At 36.6% G+C, this 23,148-nt stretch overlaps 1 protein-coding gene and 1 pseudogene across 1 annotated transcript; one reads left to right on the forward strand and one right to left on the reverse strand.

The window, feature by feature from the left end:
• Nucleotides 1–543: 543 nt before the first annotated feature.
• On the reverse strand, nucleotides 544–1,963 carry LOC116070720 (PRAME family member 12-like). The gene is given in 2 exon segments (XM_031342169.1): nucleotides 544–895; nucleotides 897–1,963. Coding segments are annotated over 2 exon segments (1,419 nt in total).
• Nucleotides 1,964–12,130: 10,167 nt separating this feature from the next.
• On the forward strand, nucleotides 12,131–12,433 carry LOC116070651 (annotated as a pseudogene).
• Nucleotides 12,434–23,148: the final 10,715 nt, after the last annotated feature.

Genomic DNA, 23,148 nt, shown 5'->3' on the forward strand with positions numbered 1-23,148 from the left:
TAGAAGATAATATCAAGTTGCAGGACCTCCTCAAGAAAGAGACACAGGTAAACAATGATAGCAGTCTAATACAAAAATACTCATAGGTTCAGTCAGACTAATGCTTCATAAAAATATATCTCCATATACTGCAGAACAGTGTGTAAGGGGAGAACGAAAAGGTGGATGTCTTCCAGAGGCAGAATGACACTGAGCCCTCCTATTCAAGTCTATTATGCTCTTTATAATGTCCTCTCTCTTTATCCCCTTCCCCACTTCTATAATCCCTCATGAAAGTGCTGGAATGCAAGCCCTACAATTTTCAAATATAGTTGCTGTTCAAGGGTTGGTCTGTACTGTTGATATTAGGCTGAAAATAAGCTCATGGTTTTCCATCTCAAAACAACTACCTCAAATCAGAAGAATTTGAATAAAATTCAAAGAAAATATAATAATTATCTTTCCAAAGTACATCCAAAAATGCTTGAATACACATGGTCTATGTCTCTAATGATTCACTAGAGATCTGCCTTCCATTTATCAGAGTCTAGCAATGACCTCACCTTATATATTCCCAACAAAATTGTAGATGCAGAATTTCTGACAATGTAAACATCTCTTACTCACAAAGCAGACCTGCTTTGGCTGCCTTATACCCTTGAGTGTGTCCATAAGCTCTGAATAAAGCTGTACAAATCTGTCTGGAATAACATCACCAACGTCATCATAGACCTCATGAGGGGCAGGGTACTTCTCCAGGGTCAGCTGTGTGAGGTTGGCAGTATGCCGCAACAGCTTCTTCAGGCTGTCCATGGACAAGAAATTCTTCACAAAATTGACTTCAGTGAGCTGGGAACACTGGCTCAACACAGGCAGGAGGGCACTAATTTCTGAGTTCATGAGCATGTAGCTCTTCAGTCTGCAAAGTAGCTTTCAGTCTTTCTAGCAGTATTCCTAGAAATTGATCACTTACATGTATGAAGGTGATACCACTCAGGTCCAGACATTTGAGCTGATGGATATTTGGACACTGGGACAGATATTTCATATCTGATTCTGACAACATGCACTGAGTGATAGCAAGGGTCTCTAATGGACTCTCCAAGTACCTGAGCACTTGGTCCAGGTGTTCATACTGGAAGTAGAAGTTATTCAAATAGAGATGCTGGAGCTTCTGCAGTTTGGAGAACTGGGGAAAGATTTCTCTAAAACACGAGGCTTTCTTCTCTAGGTCCCGAGGCCTATCCAAAGGTATATTGATTTCCATGAAAAGGAGTTTCTGGAGGTTTTTCATCTGGCTCAGACCAGGGGCTAGCAATGCAAAGGTATATATGCCCCAGCATGTGATTATTTCCAATTCCTGGATTGAGACTGGATCAAAAACCTTCAAAACAGGCAGTGGGTCATAGGCAGGAATGGCCCTAAACTCCAACTTCTGACAGATCACCTGTATCACATTTTTTCTCTGCTTGGGCCACCGATATATATATTTTAGGTATTTGGAGGGACCGCAGGACATAAGGGAAAGGTTCATCAATATAGTCATGGTCTGTTTCCTCCCTAGGATGGGATGATTTCCCACTGATTGGTTATTGCCAAAGACATCTGGAGAGCATACTACATACTGTAATCCAGCCCAACCATTCCAGAAGTCATGGAGTGCATCTTGCAAATTGACCACCTGTAGTTTCCACCTGCTAGGTTGATCCTTTAATGCCATCAGCAAATCAAAGCCATCTAGCATGGCTTTCAGCATCTCCAGATGAGGAGTCTCCATCAGGGCTCCCACAGGAAGACATGGGAAGGGCCATGATGCTACCATCTGCCTCAGGATGTTAAGTTGTTTGCTGGTAAATGCATCCTTGAAGAGTTGTGGGAAGAGTTGCATGGGCAGGTCCTGCACAACAGAGATGGTCAAGGCTTCATTTTTCAGCAGGCTTCTTCTTAGCAGCTGCTGGAATGTTGGTGGGCCCTTGAAACTCATCATAGCTTTCAGATATGCAGATGCTGCTTTGGACACTGCTCTCAGAAGCTCCAATCTCAACAAGGTCAGACAGTCACACCAGACTCCAAGGCTCAGAATTAGAGTCTACATACCATGTTTTAAGAAAAGAAAGTGGAAACATTGAATCAATATGCTGTCACAGATCTATATTCTCAAAAAAATTCTCAAAGTTTTCTAGGATGATATTTTATTGTGGCTGTAATATTATTTTTTATCCTATTACTAATGAGGCAAAATGTGTTTTACATAATTGTATGTGCATATGTATTTTCATGTACATGTAATTGTTCATGTATATAAGCTCATGCATGTGCCTATGTAGATCACTGCTATTGCTTGTCTCTTGTTTTTTTTTTTTTTTTTTTTTTTTTTTTTTTTTTTTTTTTTTGTTGTTGTTGTTGTTTTCGAGACAGGGTTTCTCTGTAAAGTTCTGGCTGTCCTGGAACTCACTCTGTAGACCAGGCTGGCCTCGAACTCAGAAATCCGCCTGCCTCTGCCTCCCAAGTGCTAGGATTAAAGGCGTGCGCCACCACCGCCCGGCTTGCTTGTCTCTTTAGCCCCATGATGATGTCATTTCCCACTAATATGTATTTGTATTGAGTAGCATTCCATTTCATTTTATTACATGTTATTCAGATATTAATTTTGTTCATTCCTCAATATTTAGTGCTTTTGTAATGACATAATCTAGAGATAGGGTCTCCTGCTAAACCATAGCTTACCATTTCAGCTAGGATAGCTTTCAGGATCTTTGGTTCCTGTAATTCCTCTGTCTCCATCACTGATTGTTTATGGTTTTATGTGCAGATTAATAAGTAGAGTTCAGATACAATCCACAGACCACGTGAAGCTCAGGAGGAAGAAGACCAAAGTGCAGATACTTCAGTCCTTCTTAGAGGGGGAGAACGAAGTACACATAGAAGAAGTTACGGGGACAGGGTTTTGAACAGAGACTAAAGGAATGACAGTCCAGAGACCTGGGGATCCATCCATGTGCAGTCACTGAACCCAAACACTATTGTGGATGCCAGCATGTACTTGCTGACAGGAGCCTGATGTGGCTGTCTCCTGAGAAGCTCTGCCAGTTCCTGACTAATACAGGGGTTGATGCTCGCAGCCATCTATTGGACTGAGCATGGGGTCCCTGGTGAAGGAGCTAGAGGGAGGACTTAGGGAGCTGTGTGTGTGTGGAGGGGTTCTAGTCCCATAGGACGAACAACAGTATGAACTTGCCAGTGTCCTCTTAGCTCCCAGGGACTAGACCAACAACCAAAGAGTGCACATGGTGGGACTCATGGCTCAGGCTGCATATGTAGCAGAGGATTGCCTAGGCAGTCATCCATGGGAAGAGAGGCCCTTGATCCTGTGGGGGCTCTGTGTTCCAGTGAGGGGGAATGCCAGCATCAGGAGGCAGGAGAATATGGGTTGGTGAGCAGGGGGAAGGGTGAGGGAATGGGCAGGGGGAGTTTTGGGAGACCAGGAAGGGGGAGAGTATTTGAGATGTGAATTGGGAAAGTATCAAAAAAAAAAAAAAAGAAGAAGAAGTAGAGTTCAGGTTTTTATGCTCTCATAGCACAAATTAATCACATCTCTATATCCATGTTTACTTGTTCCTTGAGTGAAGTGCTATGTGCTAATTTTCATTCTGTTTTTCTTAAGTCTTGTTGACTCAGCCCTCCTATATTGGAAGTCAAAGTGTATATTTGCAAATTTCCCACCAACATATACTTGTATTGAGTAGCATTCCATTTTATTTTATTACATATGTTATTCAGATATTACGTTTGTTCATTTCTGGATGTTTGATGCTTTGTAGTAATATCCAAAAATTTTTCAGAATGAAGATAGAATTTGGGTAGAATGTCTATTGGATAACATGTATAAAATCCTAGATTCATTTCCAAACAACACAAAAGCAAATGTTTTCACACAAGCACATGTGCACAAAAATACACACACACACACACACACACACACACACACACACACATTTTGGGTTTTTTTTGTTTTTTTTTTTCTTTTTTTGGTTTTTTGTTTGTTTGTTTGTTTTTTGAGACAGGGTTTCTCTGTGTGGCCTTGGCTGTCCTCTGCCTGCCTCTGCCTCCCAAGTGCTGGGATTAAAGGCATGTGCTACCACTGCTCGGCAACATACACACTTTTTAAAAAATTTATTGCTTAAATATCACACTGGTATACCTAGTAATCTTCATGCATAAATATGAAAGAATTTCTTGATTCTTGTTTTGGAATTTCTATGTACAAAAATATAATCTATGTTTTCTGAGGGTCTTATTTTTACTTTCAAAGTTTGTTCTTTACTTGCTATACTGAACTACCTAGTCATTAAAGTAAAATATTGTAGTGAAGTGGATCTAGCAGGAGATTCACTTTTAAAAGCACTTGAAAGGGAAGATTTCCTACATTTTATCATAAGTTTTCTCTGAGAGTCAGAGAAACTTTCACATTTTGAAAGTTCCCTCAGGTACCTACCTTTTAAAAATACATGAATGACTGTTTCATTTTACAAATGCTTTTATTGTATCTATTCCAAAAGACTATTTTAGATTTTACTCTTTGTTCTTTCATGTGGTTACATTTGATTAATTTTTTCAATGTCAAACTAACTTCCCATAGCTCAAACAGTATAAAATTTAAACAAAACTATTATTATAATATACATTGAAGGATTCAGTTTATAAAACTATTAAGAATTCTATGTCTTTTGGATGATGAAACAGCTCAAAATATGTATTGAATTTCTTAATCTCTCATACTTTTCACTTTCAAATGAAAAATCAAGGTCTTCTTTCCTAAAATATAATGAAATATGTCTATTCACACTTTATCTTTAATTTTAGAGTGTGTGTAGACAATATGGTGGTGTAATCTTCTGACAGAAGGCACCTCATGGAAAGAATTAGAAATAATGATTTAATTTTGATAAATGTAACTTTCAATACTTTTGTCTTCTTTTGATTTGTCTTTTCATTTGTATATTTTATTTACATGAAAAATAGCTCTCATGGTTTGTAATTTTTAAAAAGATTTCAGCAATTTAATATTTTTTTACTTTCATCCTTTTGCTAGGTTATGTGTCATTTAGTTTATACATTCTAAGACAAGATCTCTTATAGCCAGTTATGGCTTCAAAACAGGTAGACTTAAACCCTTGATCTTCTTTCTTCTAACTTCCAATTGCTCTTATGACAAATATGTGCCTCCATACAAAATTATTCCTCTATTCTAAAAATTTAATAGTATTTAATTTAATAGTAAAGACCTTGAATAAATAACTAGTTATTTTCATTTTATGGTGAGTACTTTAGGATTATTGATTATTTGATGTTAATATAGGCTATCTCATCATAGATTTGATATTTATCATGTTAAATTTGTATTGGTACTTACTTAAAATGAATTACTCATATTAAGTGTAATTTTCTTCAAACTGATAATTTACTTAGAAATGATTTTGCTAACCTATATGAACTTATGAATTTTACTCCTTGGGTTTTGCCTATTTTCTGTGTAGTGGCTTATGGCCATGGTTTTAAACACTTAGTAATTTACTGATATTTTGAGACAAATATTCCAATATACTTAATGTGAGATTATAAACTTTTTCAAATACACTGAAGAGCATGAGAAAGGGTTACACTCAGATAAGGATCATCCTTGTAAAGTCACACTCTAGTCACCCAAAGTGTGTGATAAAGCAATAAGTATCTTTTAATCACTGTCCTTTGTAGTTGGTAGAAACAGGCCTCCAAATCTTATAAACCACAAAGAAAGTGAGGAAAATACGGTATGAAACAAATGTCATAGTTATAGTCCTAGATTATGCTTAATATTTTCTATGTGTTTTATTAGTACAAATTTAAAACACTTTTGTAATCATGAAAATATTCCTATGCTTTGTGTAATGTAACATATAGCCTCTCAAACAAAGACACATATAAACGATTTTGAAGTGTGTGTCTAGTGTTCCCACTGAAACTTTTAGAAAAAGTATATTGCCTTTGACTAATGTTTTAAAACGTTTTTCATATGAGTAAAAAAAAGAAACAAAAACAAAACAACAACAACAACAAAAAAAAAACAGCAGTGACTGCTGGAACCTCAGTTTAATTAACTGTTGATTTTCTAGAAAAATAATCAGTAGTCTTACCTATTGATCCATCCTTTTACCAAATCTCAAAAATATAATATCTTCTTAACTACTTAACACAACACAATTACGATATATATATTATTGTATATTTTAAAGACACGCTAATTCAAATACTTTTTCAAAAATAAAGCCTTTAAAGAATGGTATGGCTCTTACTATATAAAAAGATCATATATCATTGAACACTGCCAAATAGGCTATTTAAGTTAGCTCTACCTTACTAACTAAACTATTTCTAGTGAAACTGTAGAGAAGACAACCTAGATCATTTGTGTCAGGAAAGAGACTGTTCTACACAAATGATAATAGACATAATAGACCTAATTGACATTTATTATGAAAGATAATTATTGTGAAAGAAAATTATTATGAAAGGCAATACTAGGTTATTTTTTGAAATATTTTAGAATATATTTGTGAAATACTAAAAACTTGCAAAATATCAGTTAATAGTATATATTGAATTCAAACCAAATATTAAATAACCAACAAGTATGTTTCTTTCAAATACATCATTTTTATACATTTTTTCTTTGTAGTGCTTTGAATAAAGTAGCATTTTCCATTCCTTATAGGTGATTGTGATATCTTAAACCTGTTTTACAAAGTTCATGTTAATTTTCAATACATCTTAGATACAACTTTTCATGTAGAAAATTCTGGGGGAAAATGGTATGAAAAAGTAGATAATTTTGTCAGTTTGTCAAAGGTAAGACTTTCTATTTCAAATGATAGCAACTTAATCCTTAAATGAAGAGAAGGGAAAATGGAGGGAAGATAGAAGAAAGAAAGGAAGAAAGAGAGAAAGAAAGAAAGAAAGAAAGAAAGAAAGAAAGAAAGAAAGAAAGAAAGAGAGAGGGAGAGGGAGGGAGGGAGAGAGGAAGGAAGGAAGGAAGGAAGGAAGGGAGGGAGGAAGGGTGGGGAGCGGAGGAAAGGGGTAGGATAATGGGAAGGGGAGGGAATCCTACCATGCTTGATCTACACATGGAAGAATTGAGTTTTCTCATGCACATGTTTTTATTTTTTTCTCACTTCTGTTTATAGCAAACCAAAACCAAACACATCTCCAGTAAAAATCAGGAGACACTTCCATCTTTAGGTAAAAACAATCTGATACCAGAGGCATAGTGTAGGTGTGAGGTGGAGTAGTAGTGGGGAAAATTTCCTCCCATAGTGTGCATTCTATAAACACTCATTTCTCATGGTTGGATATTTTTTGAAGCCTTCTTATGAAAATTCAGGCAATTTCTTAGTAAGTAGTAGCAGTATTATAGTCGCAAAGTCACTTCTAACTGAGAAGCCAATTTAGAAGGGAAATGGACATGCAAGCTGCTAACAGGGTAGAAGCTTCAGAGGTGTGGAAGGAGAGAGGAAGAGAGGAACAGCAGGTTTTCGCATTAATTTGGTGGATAACCTTGACACTAAAGTGATGATGGAAAACTCATAAGGTGTGAATGAAGGTCTCCAGCCAGCAAGCGAGGAAGTTACATAATACATCACTTATAATGACTCTTTGACTGCGTGTAAAGTGAGTGTCTCATTCTTAATAACAGTAAATCTACTAGTATTGTGGAGTGAATGGATGGATTTTGAAGTTGGATGAGATGAAGTGAACTGAGTACTTTGGATGAACCATTTAACCTTTCTTGCCAACTGGGTTTTCTGCTGTAAAATACAGATATTTTATCAGATCATGTGAAATTTTCATTGAGCTCTAAAAGGTCTGTTGCTATCCATACCTTTAATGACAGATTCCCAATTGAGACAGCTATTATACGAAGGAAGCCAAATCATTTTATGTCAAGGTCAAAAATACTCAGAATGGAGCATTAGAAAATCTCAGAAGGTTTTTCACTACTGCCTTGGGAATCTTGAGTAAGTAACTCACAGGTTAGGATATCATATAATTCTTTACGAAGAGGTATTTACTAAAGAAAAAAGAAGTATGTTGAGATACAGAAAATTTATTAGACACTTGACACGTAGCCAAAAAACTGTATATGTCCATTAAAATCAGGAATTCAACTTTCAATCTCATCTATATTCATTTTCTTGATACTAAAAACTGACGTGACTTCTTGCTGTCTCCCTATTGTCATATATTTTTAATTTTTTAAATTTTTATTTGCCTGATTCAAATTTTTTACTTGTAAAGCTTATGGATCCATTGGTATCATCCACTCATGATTAGCTAAGCAAGCTCCCTACTAACATGAGCTAGGCAATTGTCTCACAGATTAATTTTCCCTATATGATACAGAGAAATGAGTTAAGATAATTTTATCATAAACAAGTTTTCATAGTAATATAGTCATTATGCCTAGGAAAATTATTAGTACCAGTGGTTGAGAGATTACAATATTAAAATTAGATGACCAGACAGTGGAGATAACCATCCTTCAGCCTCAAGAATCAAAAGATGGAAGTAGCTAAGACTCTAAGGGAGTTTGGTGAGGAGCTAAACTGGTAAGCCTTAAAGTCTTCATTTGTCTTAAGAGGAAGTATATTTCATAAGGGAGGTCCTTGGATTTTACCTAAAACATACTAGCTATAAAGGATTCTGAATTCAGAAATGGTTGTGACTGTAGGGGACACTTCCCTCTTGAGAACAGAATGGGTCTTTCTTCCTAAACAGAGGTTTAAGTGCTTTTTCAATATTCTGATTTTGTTGGAGTCATCTAGGAACTAGTGGACAACTTCCCTTTATCTCATTATATCTTGTGTTTCTACTCTTTGATCGTATTCATTTCTTTCTCAAGAGATTACAGTGTTCTCACTCATAAACAAACTAGTTCCCATGCCATTTAGCTTAAACTTCTTTTCCTATTTCCCCATATAGTTTTTTTTGCTTAATTTTTATTTAGTTTTATTCTCAGGAAAGTCTTCTTCCCAAAACTAAACATTTGACTTTGTGACTTTTGGTCTTTTCTCATCTATCACACTTTCCTAATATTTAAAAACACTTTCTCTTTTACTATTTTTTTTTACTTTAACTGCTGTTAGAATTCCATGAAACCAATAGTAATTTCCAGTAGCCAACAAATTATAGTAATTTTTTTTAATATTGACAATGAAACCTCAAACTTCATTCATTCACACTTATATTTCCTTCAGTAGATTGAATTTACATATGCCCCACTGAAATTACATGCATTTCACAATGTAGTTCTATAATACTCTCAAACTGAGGAAATGGATCCTGAAGTTGAGCCCATAAGATAATATGGACATACAGCATTTGTGTTTTTCAACAATTTCCTTGGAACTTGCTGAGTTCCAAGGTTGAGATTCATAGGATCATAGACACAGCCTTAGTGATATTATGTAGATTAAAGATGATTTTTCCAGACACTCATACAACTCTGAAGTTTGAGAACCTAACCAGCAGGAAGCCATGAGAGAAAGTGCAGTGGAAGAGATGAAAGAGAATATCAAATGAATGTTGATCTCATAAAAATAAAAGTTGCTATTTGTATGTGACTCTCACATACCAAAGTCAGACTTTTACTGACAATGCATTGGAAACTGCTAAAATATTCCAAACTGGGCTAAGAATCACACATTCTTAATGAGTGTACACCACTCTTAAAAAATATACAGGTCTTGACAATGTATATTCACAAGACTGTATTTAATCATCAACTTTCTCTACAATTAATATTAGAAGTTGCACCACAAGTAAGAAAGTGTAACTAAACTTGAGACTGGAAGTTATATAAGCCCAAGAAGTTTCTCTCAACAAGTTCTGATTCTCAGTATATTCCACGGGGAAACCATAACTTCTGTGGCAAAATGAATCAGTTTCTTAACGCCTTTATGTGGGAGTGCTACAGATTAATTGGGTCCTCAGAAAAGCTGTACATCAGAGAGTATTTCATATGCTGAATAGTTTCTCTGGAACCACTTAATTTGCAGATGGCCTTGTCATTATAGAGTTATGCGCATCATGTCCCACATCATTTCATTGTGTAACTATCATTTGAGGCCATAGTAGTTGGTCCACCAAAATAAAACAGATCTAGAAGATGATACTAGAATGGTGACTTGAGATTCAAAAGTGTAATTTAATTTTAAGTGGAAAGATGTCAAAAGCTAATAGTGTATAGAAGTTATAGCTCAACATATAGACAGTATCAAACTTCATGGGACCTCAAGAGTCAGTAATGGGTCCAATCAGTAATAGCTCAGTTTTGTATGGGTAGATATATGAGATAAACAGTTGGTAGATATTGGTAATTTGCTCTAGAGTGAAAATGGTGAAGCCTTTGTGGGTTTGAAGCTCATAGAATAGTAAATCTCTTACTTAAGAAAATAAAAACAAATTTGGAAATACAAAGTCAGTTCCATTTCAGTAAAAGAAACTAGTGTGTGCTTATTATCTAGAAGCTTAAGATTCATAAAGTTCATGGTAAAATTCACTGCTGAATTCCTCGCATGAATATAAACTATTCCCATAAATATAATGAACTGGTTTTAACTTATTTATAGCAATCCATGATGAATATCCATTTCTAAAAACATTGAAGATAGAAGATTCTTATATTGAAATGGTGTCACTGAAATTTATTTTATGCAGTTAGTTCCTCTACTAACTCTTTATTGCTTTTGTGGTTCAAATACTTTTAAAGTCATATTGTAAACACACATGGTACTTATAATTTCTGCTTTTCAAATATCTTTAGAGTTGATCTGATATATTTTAAAAATAGTAGAGAAACAAATATTGTTTGATAGTAAATGTGACATGACAGGGGATGGTGTTTTTACTTTACTGGGGTCAAATCACAACCTTTATCACATTTTCTGATGCTTGAAATTGAGGAAAACAGTATTTACTTGTAATTAGATTCCTGTTTTTCTATAAAGTTTTACCTCTTCTATTGTATAATTTGTATGTAAATCAACAGAGAAGAAAATGGTTTGCAAAATCAATTTTTATTTTCCTCTTGGTGAAAACCTTACTCAAATTTTAAACCTCGTTATTTCTTTAAATTTATATTTACTATACAACAATGAATTCCATCCTATTTAAGACTGTAGCTGAGAATTCATTGAAAGTTTAATGATCATTGAGAAAAAGAATTAGCTAGGAAATTATTCACTCTTAGACTTGAGGGGGAAAATAAAGGGGACTAAAATTAATCTTTGACTCCTTGGCAGCACACTTCAGAAACGTGGTCATTATGCACGGGGCTGGGATTTTCTATAGATACAGCTTGCAAGAGATCTGAGATCTCTCAGAAGTTTAAGTACCCTTCCTCCTTCATGGGTTTTCATGTAATTATATTTCAATTGTAGGTAAGGCAATAAAGCCAAGATTCTTAGATTAACACTTAATGATTGGATCAATCTTTGTTGACTAAAATACTACTCCAAAATATTCAACTAAAGTCTCTACCTATGATGCTGAAAGATAGATTTTTAAGTTGTAGCAAAGAGTAGCAATCAGTCATGATATCTGGATCGACTATGGCTTCAGATGTCTTAAAACTGTCATGTAAGATACAGAAATGACCAGTGAAGCCCTGACTCAAAAATATGTGTGTATTTGTGTGTGTGTGTGTGTGTGTATGTTTGTGTGTGTGCATGTTTGTAGTCTAGACTTAATGTTCTTTCGAAACAGAAGTTATTAATTTGATTTGTAGTTGTAAATATGCTACCAGAAATTTAACTAAGCAAAAGTATAAAGCATTTTCTAGAAATCATCATCTAAGATTCCAGAGGGTAGGAAATTTGTTTTTTCTATGAAACCTCAAAACGAAAGTAAATCAACTTGTTGGCTAATGTCATTGTGTGTGCTAGGTATTCCAGTCAGCTTCTGCTATACAGAAAACTAGGGAAATATTGAAGGTGTGTTCCATGGATGAAACACATTAGAGATTACTCTAACAGGGCTACCGAAATGTGCTGTTGGCCCACTAAAGAAAAAAAAGGAAGCTTCTTCCTCTCCCGGCCACCATCAGGGAGCAGCAGCCATGGCCCTGTGTTACCCCAAGGCCTCAACAAGAGCCACAAGGTATCAAGACCACCAGTAAGTCAAGACGCAGACTGCAGTACAAACACCTCATCAAGCAAACCAAGTTCTTGTGGGGCATGATCTAGGAGGTGTTCAGCTTCATGCTCTAAGAGCAGCATGCAGTGAAGTTGCTCAAAGTGTCCAAGGACAAGCGTGCACTCAAGTTCATCAAGAAGAGGGTGGGCACACACATCAGTGCAAAGAAAAAGCCAGAGGCAACGTGCTGGCAGCCATGAGGGAGGTGACGGCCAAGAAGGATTGATGCAACTTTCCCCAATAAACGATCGTTCAGTACAAGAAAGAAAAATAAAGAAAAAAAATAAAACGGAGAATTTTATAAGGGATTAAGTCATTAACTCCAGTGTCACAGGCAGATCCTACCAATACTAAAAACATCATTTATCAAAAAATAGCTATATTCTACTTCCAAATTTGCAGCATATATTTTAATATGTTTTGACTGTGTTCAGCAAATGATTATCATAATACAGATGCACACACACACACAAACACTCACACACTGCTTTTTGGGTCTCTAGGTCAGGATTATGAAAAAAACATAATTTTAAGATTATAACTATACTTAATTTAGGTTGTAAATGTTGATTACATGGAAAATCCAAGGAAGAAAGTCAATTGTTCCACTGTTTCCCTAAAGGCAGTTTAAATAAACAGCAGGATAGCAATCTTAAATTTTAACATGTTCAATTTGACAAATATACTATATTGAATTCAAATAAAAGTTTTACTGTCTTCGGTTGTAGGAGACATTGTAATAATGATGTGACACAACTAAGATAGTACCAATTATCACAAATATAGTGGCCTTGAACATCAATCAAATGTTTAGCTTACAAACATGCTCAAGGACATGATGGCTCTTGCCAGCCTGGACCAGTGTTGTCTGGATTTTCTCATTCACTATGGCTAGAGAGCAGGTTGATGAAAGGCTCACTGATTTGATCAGGTTTCAGTCATGTGACACACAGTTGGCAGGCTAGTGAACCCATAGTTTGGAAAATTCACTTACCTACAGATGATCTGGCATTTTTCAGCAGTCTGTTATAGTTTTTGTTGTTGTTATTGTTGTTTTGTTTTTTAAGAGATAACTTGGTATATAGTTTTATTTTAATTTTATATATTTTTAAACCATTCACTTTACCTTCTGTTCACAGGCCCCATCCTGGTCACCCCTTCCCACAATACTTTCCCCATACCCCCCCTACTTCTCCTCTGAGCAAGGGAGGTCCTAGGTGCCCCTGCACACATTGGTACTTTAAGTCTCTGTGAGGCTAGGTGCTTTCTCTCCCACTGAGTCCATACAAGGCACCCCAAGTAGTAGAACATATCCCACATACAGGCAGCAGCTTTTGGGACAGATTCCATTCCAGTTGTTAATGACCCACATGAAGGTCCAACTGCATATCTGCTATATGTAAGCAGAGAGGCCGAAGTCCACCAAATATATGTTCTTTAAAAAAAAAAAAAACAAACAAACTCCAGATTTTACTCCCCTCCCAGCCCACCCTCCTACTGTTGTTGCACATTCCATACCTCCTCTCTACACCCCTGTCTCCACGAATATGTCTCCACCCTCCACCCCCACCCCACCAGACCTCTAAACTCCCTGGGATCTTCAGTATCTTGAGGGTTAGATGCATCTACTCTGACTAAACCCACACCCAGCAGTCCTCTGCTGTGTATATGTTGGGGTCCTCATATCAGTTGGTGTTTGCTGACTGGTTGGTGTTCCAGTATCTGAGAGATCACCGGGGTCCAGGTTCAGTGGGAATGCTGGTCCTCCTACAGGGTCACCTTCCTCCTCAGCTTCTTCCAGCTTCCCCTAATTCAACCACAGGGGTCAGCAGCGTCTGTCCATTGGTTGGGTGCACACATCTGCACCTGACTCTTTCAGCTGCTTATTGGGTCTTTCGAAGGGCAGTCATTATAGGTCCCTTTTTATGAGTGCTCCATAGCCTCAGTGATAGTGTCAGGCCTTGGAACCTTCCTGTGTTCTGGATCCCACCTTGGGCCTGTCTCTGGAACTTCTTTTCCTCACACTCCTCTCCATTTCCATCCCTGCAGTTCTATTAGACAGGAACAATTATGGGTCATATTTTTGACTGTGGGATGGCAATCCCATCCCTTATTCGATGCCCTGTCTTTCTGCTGGAGGTGGATTCTACAAGTTCTCTCTCCCCAACGTAGGGCATTTCATCTAAGGTCTCTCTCTTTGAGTCCTGAGAGTCCCACATCTTCCCAGTCTTGGTTACATTCTGGAGGGTTCCTCCAATCTTCTACCTCCTGAGGTTGCATGTTTCCATTCTTTGTGCTGACCCTCAGGGATTTCAGTCCTTTTCCCCCACCAAATACCTTATCATGGTTCCCTCTCTGCACCCCATATCCCCTTTCTCACCCATGTTCCTTCCTCCCCCCTTATGATTGCTTTCTTCTCCCTCTCAAGTGGGACTGAGGCATCCTCACTTGGGCCCTTCAGCTTGTTGACTGTTTTGAGTTCTTTGATCAGTGGTTCAGACTGAGAGCCCTAAGGGTCCAAGTTAGTTGACTCTATTGGTCTTCCTGTGGAGTTCCTATCCCCTTTGGGACCCACAATCCTTCCTTCTTTTCTTTTGTCAGAATCCCCATGCTCCACTCATTGTTTAGCTGTGGGTGTCTGTATCTGTCTGAGACAGCTTCTGGGTAGAACATTGCTAAGGACAACAAGCTCTTATCAGCAAACAAAGCAGAGTATTACTAATAATGTTAGGGATTATTGCTTACACATGGGATGGGTCTCAAGTTGGGCTAGTTATTGGTTGGATATTCCCTCAGTCTTTGCTCCCTCACCTGTGTCTACATTACTTCTAGACAGGATAAATTTTAGGTTGAAAGTTTTGTGGATGTGATGGACCTTTCACTCCAATGAGGTTCCTGTTTGACTATAGGATGTGGCCTCTTCAGATTCCCATGTAATGATTCATAGCTAAGGTCACCCCTATTGATTCTTGGATCTCTCCTTAACCCAAGTCTCTATTACATTATGAAGATGTCCCCTCCCACCTCCTTACCACTGTCAAATGCAGATTTCCATTTAATTCCATGAACATATAGCGATTTCCTCTGTCCTTCTTCACACATAATCATGAATCCCCCATTCCCCTCACCATCCTCCCTTCTTCCCCCCAATCTCCCCTCTCATTCTGCCTTTCCTAACTATTGTATTCTCCATTCTAAGTGAGATTCAAGTTTCCTCATTTTGGCCTTTATTCTTGTTTATCTTCTTTGGGTCTGTGGAGTATAACATGGACCTGTATTTTATGGCTGATATTCACTTATAAGTGAGTATGTGCCATGCATAGCCTTTAGGGACTGTCTTACATCAATCAGAATGATCTTCTCAAGTTCCATGCATTAGCCTGAAAAACTCCTGTTGTCTTGGTTTTTAATAGATGAATAATATTCCAGTGTGTCAATGTACCAGGTTTTTTTTTAAATCCATTCTTTACTTGAAGTACATCTAGGTTGTTTCTGTTTGCTGGCTAATATGAATAAAGCTGTCATGAACATAGTTGAGCAAGTGTCTCTGTGAGATGTTGGAGAATCTTTTGAGAATATGCCTGCGAGTGGTATAGCTGGGTCTTGAGGTAGAAAGCACCAACTTGATTTCCAAAGTAGTTATACAAGTTTTCACTACTACCAGCAAAGGAGGAATGTACCCCTTGCTCCACATTTTAACTAGCATGTGCTATCTCTTGAGTTTTTAATCTTAGTCATTCTGGTGGGTCTATGATGTGTACTGGCTGGTTTTGTGTGTCAACTTGACACAGGCTGGATTTATCACAGAGAAGGGAGCTTCAGTTGGGGAGATGTCTCCATGAGGTCCAGCTTGGGGGTGTTTTCTCAATTAGTGATCAAGGGGGTAGGGCCCCTTGTCGGTGGTGCCATCCCTGGGCTGGAAGTCTTGGGATCTATAAGAGAGCAGGCTGAGCAAGCCAGGGGAAGCAAGCCAGTAAGGAACATCCCTCCATGGCTTGCTTCCTGACCTGCTTGAGTTCCAGTCCTGACTTCCTCTGGTGATAACAGCAATGTGGAAGTAAGTTGAATAAACCCTTTCCTCCCCAACTTGCTTCTTGGTCATGATGTTTGTGCAGGAATAGAAACCCTGACTAAGACAATGATGGAACCTCATAGTTGTTTTGATTTGCATTTCTCTAATGGTTAAGGACTTTGAGCATTTCTTTAAGTGCTTTCAGCAATTTGAGATTCCTCTGTTGAAAAACTCTCTTTTTAGTTTGTATTCAGTTTTTAGTGGAGATATTTTGGTTGTTGGTGTCTAACTTCTTGAGTTATTTATAAATTTCAGATATTGGCCCTCTGTCAGATGTATAACTGGTAAAGATTATTTACCAATTTGTGAGATGCTGATTTTTCCTATTGACAGTATCCTTTGCCTTACAAAGTTTTACAGTTTCATGAGCTCCCATTTATTAATTGTTGATCTTAGAACCTGGGCCATTGGTGTTCTGTTCAGGAACTTGTCTGTTGAACCAGTGTGTTGAAGGGTATTTCCTACTTTCTCTCTGATGAGATTTAGTGTATCCAGTTTTATACTGAGGTCATTGATCCATGTGTACTTGAGCTTTGTACAGGGTGATAAGAATTGATCTATTTTCATTCTTATACATGTAGAAATCCTGTTAGTCCAGTACCATTTGTTGAAGATGCTTTCATTTTTTTCCACTGTATGCCTTTGGCTTCTTTATCCAAATTCAGGTATCCATAGGTGTGTGGGTATATTTCTGGGTCTTCTCTTCTATCCTATTGATCAACCTCCCCGTCTCTTTACCAATATTATGCAGTATTTATCAGTATTGCTCTGTTGTGGAGCTTGAGGTCAGGGATGATGGTTCCTCCCAAAGTTCAGGATTGTTTTGCCTATCCTGGGATTTTTGTTTTTCCAAATGAAGCTCAGAATTGGTGTTTCAAGGTCTATAAAAATGTATTGGAATTTTGATGAGAATTGCATTGAATCTGTGGATTGCTTTTCATCAGATGGCCATTTTAACTATGTCAATCCTATCTATCCATGAGCATGGAAGATTTTATATCTTCTGATATCTTTTTATTTTTTTTAAATATATTCATATCATTGCATATTTTTTCACAGCTCCAAGTGAAATTTTATTTATTTATTATTTTTCCTTAGATATTTTCCTTATTTTCACTTCAAATGCTATCCCCTTTTCTCGTTTCCCCTCTAAAAACCTCCTGTCACCTCCCACCTCCCCTTGTTCACCTACCCACCCACTCCTGCTTCATAGCTCTGGCATTCAGTTACACTGAGGCATACAGCCTTCACAGGACCAAGGGCCTCTCTTCCCATTGATGACTGACTAGGCCATCTTCTGCTACATATGCAGCTAGAGTCATGAGTCCCACCATGTGTACCCTTCTGTTGGTGGTTTAGACCTTGGGATCTCTGGGGGGTACTGGTTAGTTCAAATTGTTTGTCCTATGGAGCTGCAAACTCCTTTATCTCCTTGGGTCCTTTCTCTAGCTCCTTCATTGGGGACGCTGTGCTCAGTCCAATGAATGGCTGTGAGACAGCTAAACAGGCTTCTGTCAGCAAGCACTTGTTGGCATCCACAATGGTGTTTGGGTTGGTTACTGTATATGGGATGGATCCCCAGGTGGGGCAGTCTCTGTATGGTCATTCCTTCAGTCTCTGCTCCACACTTTGTCTCTGTAACTTCTTCTATGGGTATTTTTGTAGAAAATCGACCCTGATATCTTTCAATTTCTTTATTCAAGAACTTGAAGTTCTTGTAATACAGAGCTTTTACTCGATTGGTAAAAGTTACACTGAGATGTTTTATATTATTTGTAGTTATTTAAAGGGTGCTATTTTCCTAATTTCTTTTTCAATTTATTATTTGTATAAGAGAGGGCCACTGATTTCTTTGAGTTAATCTTTTTATTCATCCATTTTGGTGAAGGTGTTTATCAGCTGTAGTAATTATCTGGTAGAATTTTTCTGGTGGCTTTTATATACTATCATGTCATCCATAAATAGTGATACCTTGAATTCTTCCTTTCCAATTGTTTAGCTCCTTGATCTCCTTTAGTTGTCTTTTTGCTCTGGCTAGAATTTCAGTTATTATATTGGATAGATAGGGAGAGAGTGGGCAGCCTTATCTTGTCCCTGATTTCAGTGGAAATTCTCTAATTTTCTCTCCATTTAATTTGATGTTGGCTATTGGATTGCTGCATACTGCTTTTATTATATTTAGTTATGTGCACTCTATCCATGATTTTTCTAATACCTTTAACATGGAAGGGTGTTAATTTTATTAAACTTTGCTATCAGTATCTAATGAGTTAATCATAAGATTATTTTCTTTCATTTTGCTTATATGATGGGTTACATTGATGGATATTTTCATACATTGATCCATCTCTGTATCATTGGAATGAAACCTACTTAATCTTGATGGATAATATTATTGGTGTGTTTCTGGATTAGGTTTGTGCATATTTTATTGAGAATATTTACATCAATGTTTATAAAAAGTGGTCTGAAGTTTTCTTTCATATTGAGTCTTTGTGTGATTTAGGTATCAGGGTGACTGATGCTTCTTCGAATGAGATTGGCAGTGTTCCTTCTGTTTCTATTTTGTGTATTACTTTGAGGATAATTAGAATTAGATTCTCTCTGAAAAATGTAGTAGAATTCTGCAGTAAAATCACCTGTCCCTGGGTTTTTGGATTGGGAGACTTTGAATGACTGTTTTTATAACTTTAAGGATTATGAGGCTGTTTAGATAGTTATCAATTTATGATTTGAATTTTATGGGTGAATCTGTAATGAACTTTTTAACATGTGATCATGTATTCTGAAATATGTATAAGTACTGAGGACAAACAAATAAGATTTTTTTTCCTTTCCCTGCTTAGGATCTTTCTGCATTTCCCCTTAGATAGCTTTCACAGATAAGTTTTTATAACTTAATAATAAAATAATAATCACATAATCACATCTCAATGTGTTGTCCCTTTTTCTTCCTGTGACTCCTGACTAGCAGGCCTAAAGTTAGAGCTGAATCCTTTGCTGTTTTATGAAGAGATGATAAGTGCCAGAAACTTGTTTCTAGCCTCAGAGGATTACAGAAGGCAAGTCTACAGTAGCAAGATAACTTAGACTTAGATAAGTAAACTTGTTATTATTATACAGTAACCCTAAATATCTTGCAAGACAAAGTCTTACCATCTGATACTCTCTTCCCCTTCTGCTGCCTCAAGAAGAACCAACAAGAAAGAAGACCACACAGGAGCTGTCTCTCAGCAATTAACTTCTCATTTTCTATAAAGTTTCTTATATGCATATTTTCAAGGCTCAGCTTTTAGTATTAAATAGCAATTGGTGAGCTCTTAACCAGAAAACACCATACTACTTCATCTTTGCTCAGCATTCCTTAGTAACTTATAGTTTTTGCAAAGGGTTGAGGATTCATGGTTTACTTAAGTAGTGGTTGTAGGTTCGCCATGATCCATGAGTTTCAGTCTCCCTGGGTAATAGGCTATATTTCCTGTAGTAGGCATGATCCTCAACTTATTGAGTGGGTTTAATTCCAAGGTATATATGCTTGTAATATACTCCTAGGGTTATTGTGTAATGGTGATAATTATCGTAGTTCATATTTATCATAGCTGTGTAGTAGTTCTAGTTTCCTGCATCCTTTGGAAGTCTGAATGGTGGTTTTTGTAGCAAGAAACCTAGTCTTCATTCCAGGTCAGTTCTAGTTCAAAGACCATGTAGCCATGCTTCTGAAGTACATAGTATCTTCATCAATGGGGATTTACCATTCACCTATAGGAGGCAACCGAGTCATTGTATTGCTATGTTCTTTAGCAGAATAGTAATTTTTGGTGCTCCCCTAGGTTTCTGGCTTTTCTAGTCTAGGTTTCTTGGCCACCAAAGCAGTGTTAAGCATGGGTTCCATCTAATGTTGTGAACCTTAATTCAGGTCAGACATTAAGTGGTTACTCCCACAAATGTTGTGCCACTATTATATCAGCATATCTTTTATGAGGGACCCCATTTCAAATTAAAGGTTTTATAGTTGGATTAGTGTTTATCGTTCACCTCTGGTAGTATGTAGAATAGCTTCCAGTACAATGAACACTAGCCAATAACAGTAAAAGCTCTACTCAATCAGCAGTATAACTTTTCTGTGTTCAATGAGATATGTTCTCTTAAGCATAGGGACTCATCAGTTTGTAAAAATCAACCAATAACATTGGGAAAAGCATGGAGTAGATTGCTAAAATCTTTTCTCCATTCAGAATATTTTGGCACTAGGTATCTACTAATAAGATATCACATTATCCTCCTTTCAGATACATACAGGATCTAGAGAGTATTAAAGAAACCATTAAGTACATGTTCCTTAAAAAAAAAAAGCTACAAGTAGCATTTTATTGGGAATTTGTATGTATATTCTGGAATTGTTATTTTATTATTTGTTTCTTTATTATTTATAAAATGATATGTAATTAGGACTTGATGGAATTATTGCACATACAATCATAATATAATTGCAGGTCTTACAAGGAAATATATTTAGAATAAATATTGTGGTATCTTACCGGTCTCTTATTTTTGGATAGTTTTTGCATAATAAAGGTTATATATGAAAACACTAAGTTTTGCATAATAAAGGTTATATATGAAAAATGTATAAGCTACATCATTCTAAGGAAAATTCCTTGGAAGAGTTCCATTAAAACTAGAAATAGCATTTGGCTGTCTACTTCGTACACTACTGTTAGACAGCATGTTCAGAGTATTAGTTGATGTTCAGAAAATTAGCTGATGCTCAGAAAAATAGGTGATGCTCAGAGGATTAGGTAACAATAAGGCCAATGAAATAAATCAAATAAATATAAATAAGAAAAGAAGTCATCATAGTACCACATTTTCATATTATATGATTCCATATGAAAGTGACACTAAAGATTCCATCAGAAAACTATTAGTACTCATAACTCATCTCAGCATAAGGAATGAATACAAAATAAACACGCAAAACACAAGAGCCATCTATTTGTTAAGAATTCAAAAGTAAAATTCTGTTCACAAAAGGGTCAAAAATATATTTTTCAATAAAAATAATCAAGGAGGAAAAGGCCTTTTGCAATAAAAAATATTAAAACTCTGCAGAACAAAATAAAGTCAGAACTAGACAACAGAAAGACATCCTTGTTCTTGGGTTGGAAGAATGAATATAGTGAAAATGGTCATAGAAACAAAAGCCAAGTAAATATTAAATGCAATCCCAATATAAATTACAGGGCTATGCTTCACAAATACCAAACAAAGAAGTCTCAAGTTCTGTATGGGAGCAAAAAAGAGAAAGGATATCAAAGCAATCATTATTGGAAAGAATAAAGCAGAAAATATCACATTACCTGATTTCAAGTTATGCGATAGAGAAGTAGTAATAAAAAATAGATGCCATTGACACAGAAAAAGATGTTTATTAATTAAATGAAACAGAAGACTCTCGTGCATAGTCCATATAGTTATAGTCACCTGACTATGGACAAAAGTACACAAGTATTCAGTGGAGAAAAGACAGTATTTTACAAAAGTATTTCTGGGAAAGCTGGATGCCAACAACAACAATAAAATACAAACAAAATGTCAATAAATAAAACAATACCAAGTCTCCTAACAGCAGAAATAACACAATTCCAAATGGGCAAAAGAGTTCATTTAAAACTTGAACCTCTGAAAGAATTAGAGAAAAAGCTTGGATTTATAATAAGAGAAAAAGAAATAATAATTTCTAAATATGTATCCAATAACCCAGAATACTAGGGCAGCAATTGACATATGTTATTTTATTAAACTAAAATGTTCCTGTGTAATAAAATAGTAAAGAGTCAGCCTACAAAACAGGGAATTTTTTTCTGTCCACAAATCTTTAAAATTAATACCAGGAATACACAAAGAACTAAAATAAACAAAATATTAACTAAATAAACTAATCATTAAAAAATTAAGTCTTAGATATGAATATTGAATTCTCCAAAGAAGAAATATAAATGATTAATAAACATTTTGAGCTATTTAGCATCATTTGCCATTAATCAGGAAATGCACATTTAGATCTTCATCCTCCCAATCCTCATTCCCAATATGGGGCATGGGAGACATTTGTGAGTGAGAATAGAAATCATTGGATCACCATCTCTGGGACTAGCAGGAGACGTAGGAATGGGAGGTTCACAGGAGTCTATGGGCATACCCTAGCTGATACATCCAGAAGCTGGGAATATGGGGAAGGACCTGGCCAAATTCTGCAGCAAGGAGAGAATTCTGGTAGAGGTGGGGATACACTAACTCACCCACAAAACTTTGAACCCAAATTTGTCGTCACTACAAGGTACACAGGGCTCAAGAGGTAGCAGAAATTGAGGGACAGCCAACCAATAACTGGCCCAACTTGAATGTCATCCCATGTGATCAAACCAACCCCTGAAACTATTAGTGATACTCTTCCATGCTTACAGATAGGAACTTAACGGTCTCCTGAGTGGCTTCATACAGAGTTGATGGAACATGAATTGACCCACACCCAAACATGGGAGGGAACATGAAGTTTCATTTGGAAGAGTAGAATTGAATGAGATGGAAGGGACAAGAACACTACAGGAAGACCTACAGAAGCAACCTATGCCTCTGACGGCTCACAGAGCCTGACTCCCAACCACTGAACATGGATGGGGCTGGACCGCCTACACTTTTGTAGCAGATGTGCATTGATCTTCATGTAGGTCCCTAACCATCAATAGAAAGAAATATTTATTTTATAGTTGTGTTCATATGTTTCAAAACTAACCCATGCACATAATGAGTACTCAATATGAGTCAGCAAATAATTTATATTATTATCTAAGTCAAATTGTCTCTAT

This window comes from Mastomys coucha, unplaced genomic scaffold, assembly GCF_008632895.1.
Source record: "Mastomys coucha isolate ucsf_1 unplaced genomic scaffold, UCSF_Mcou_1 pScaffold22, whole genome shotgun sequence".
NCBI classification, from domain to species: Eukaryota; Metazoa; Chordata; class Mammalia; order Rodentia; family Muridae; genus Mastomys; species Mastomys coucha.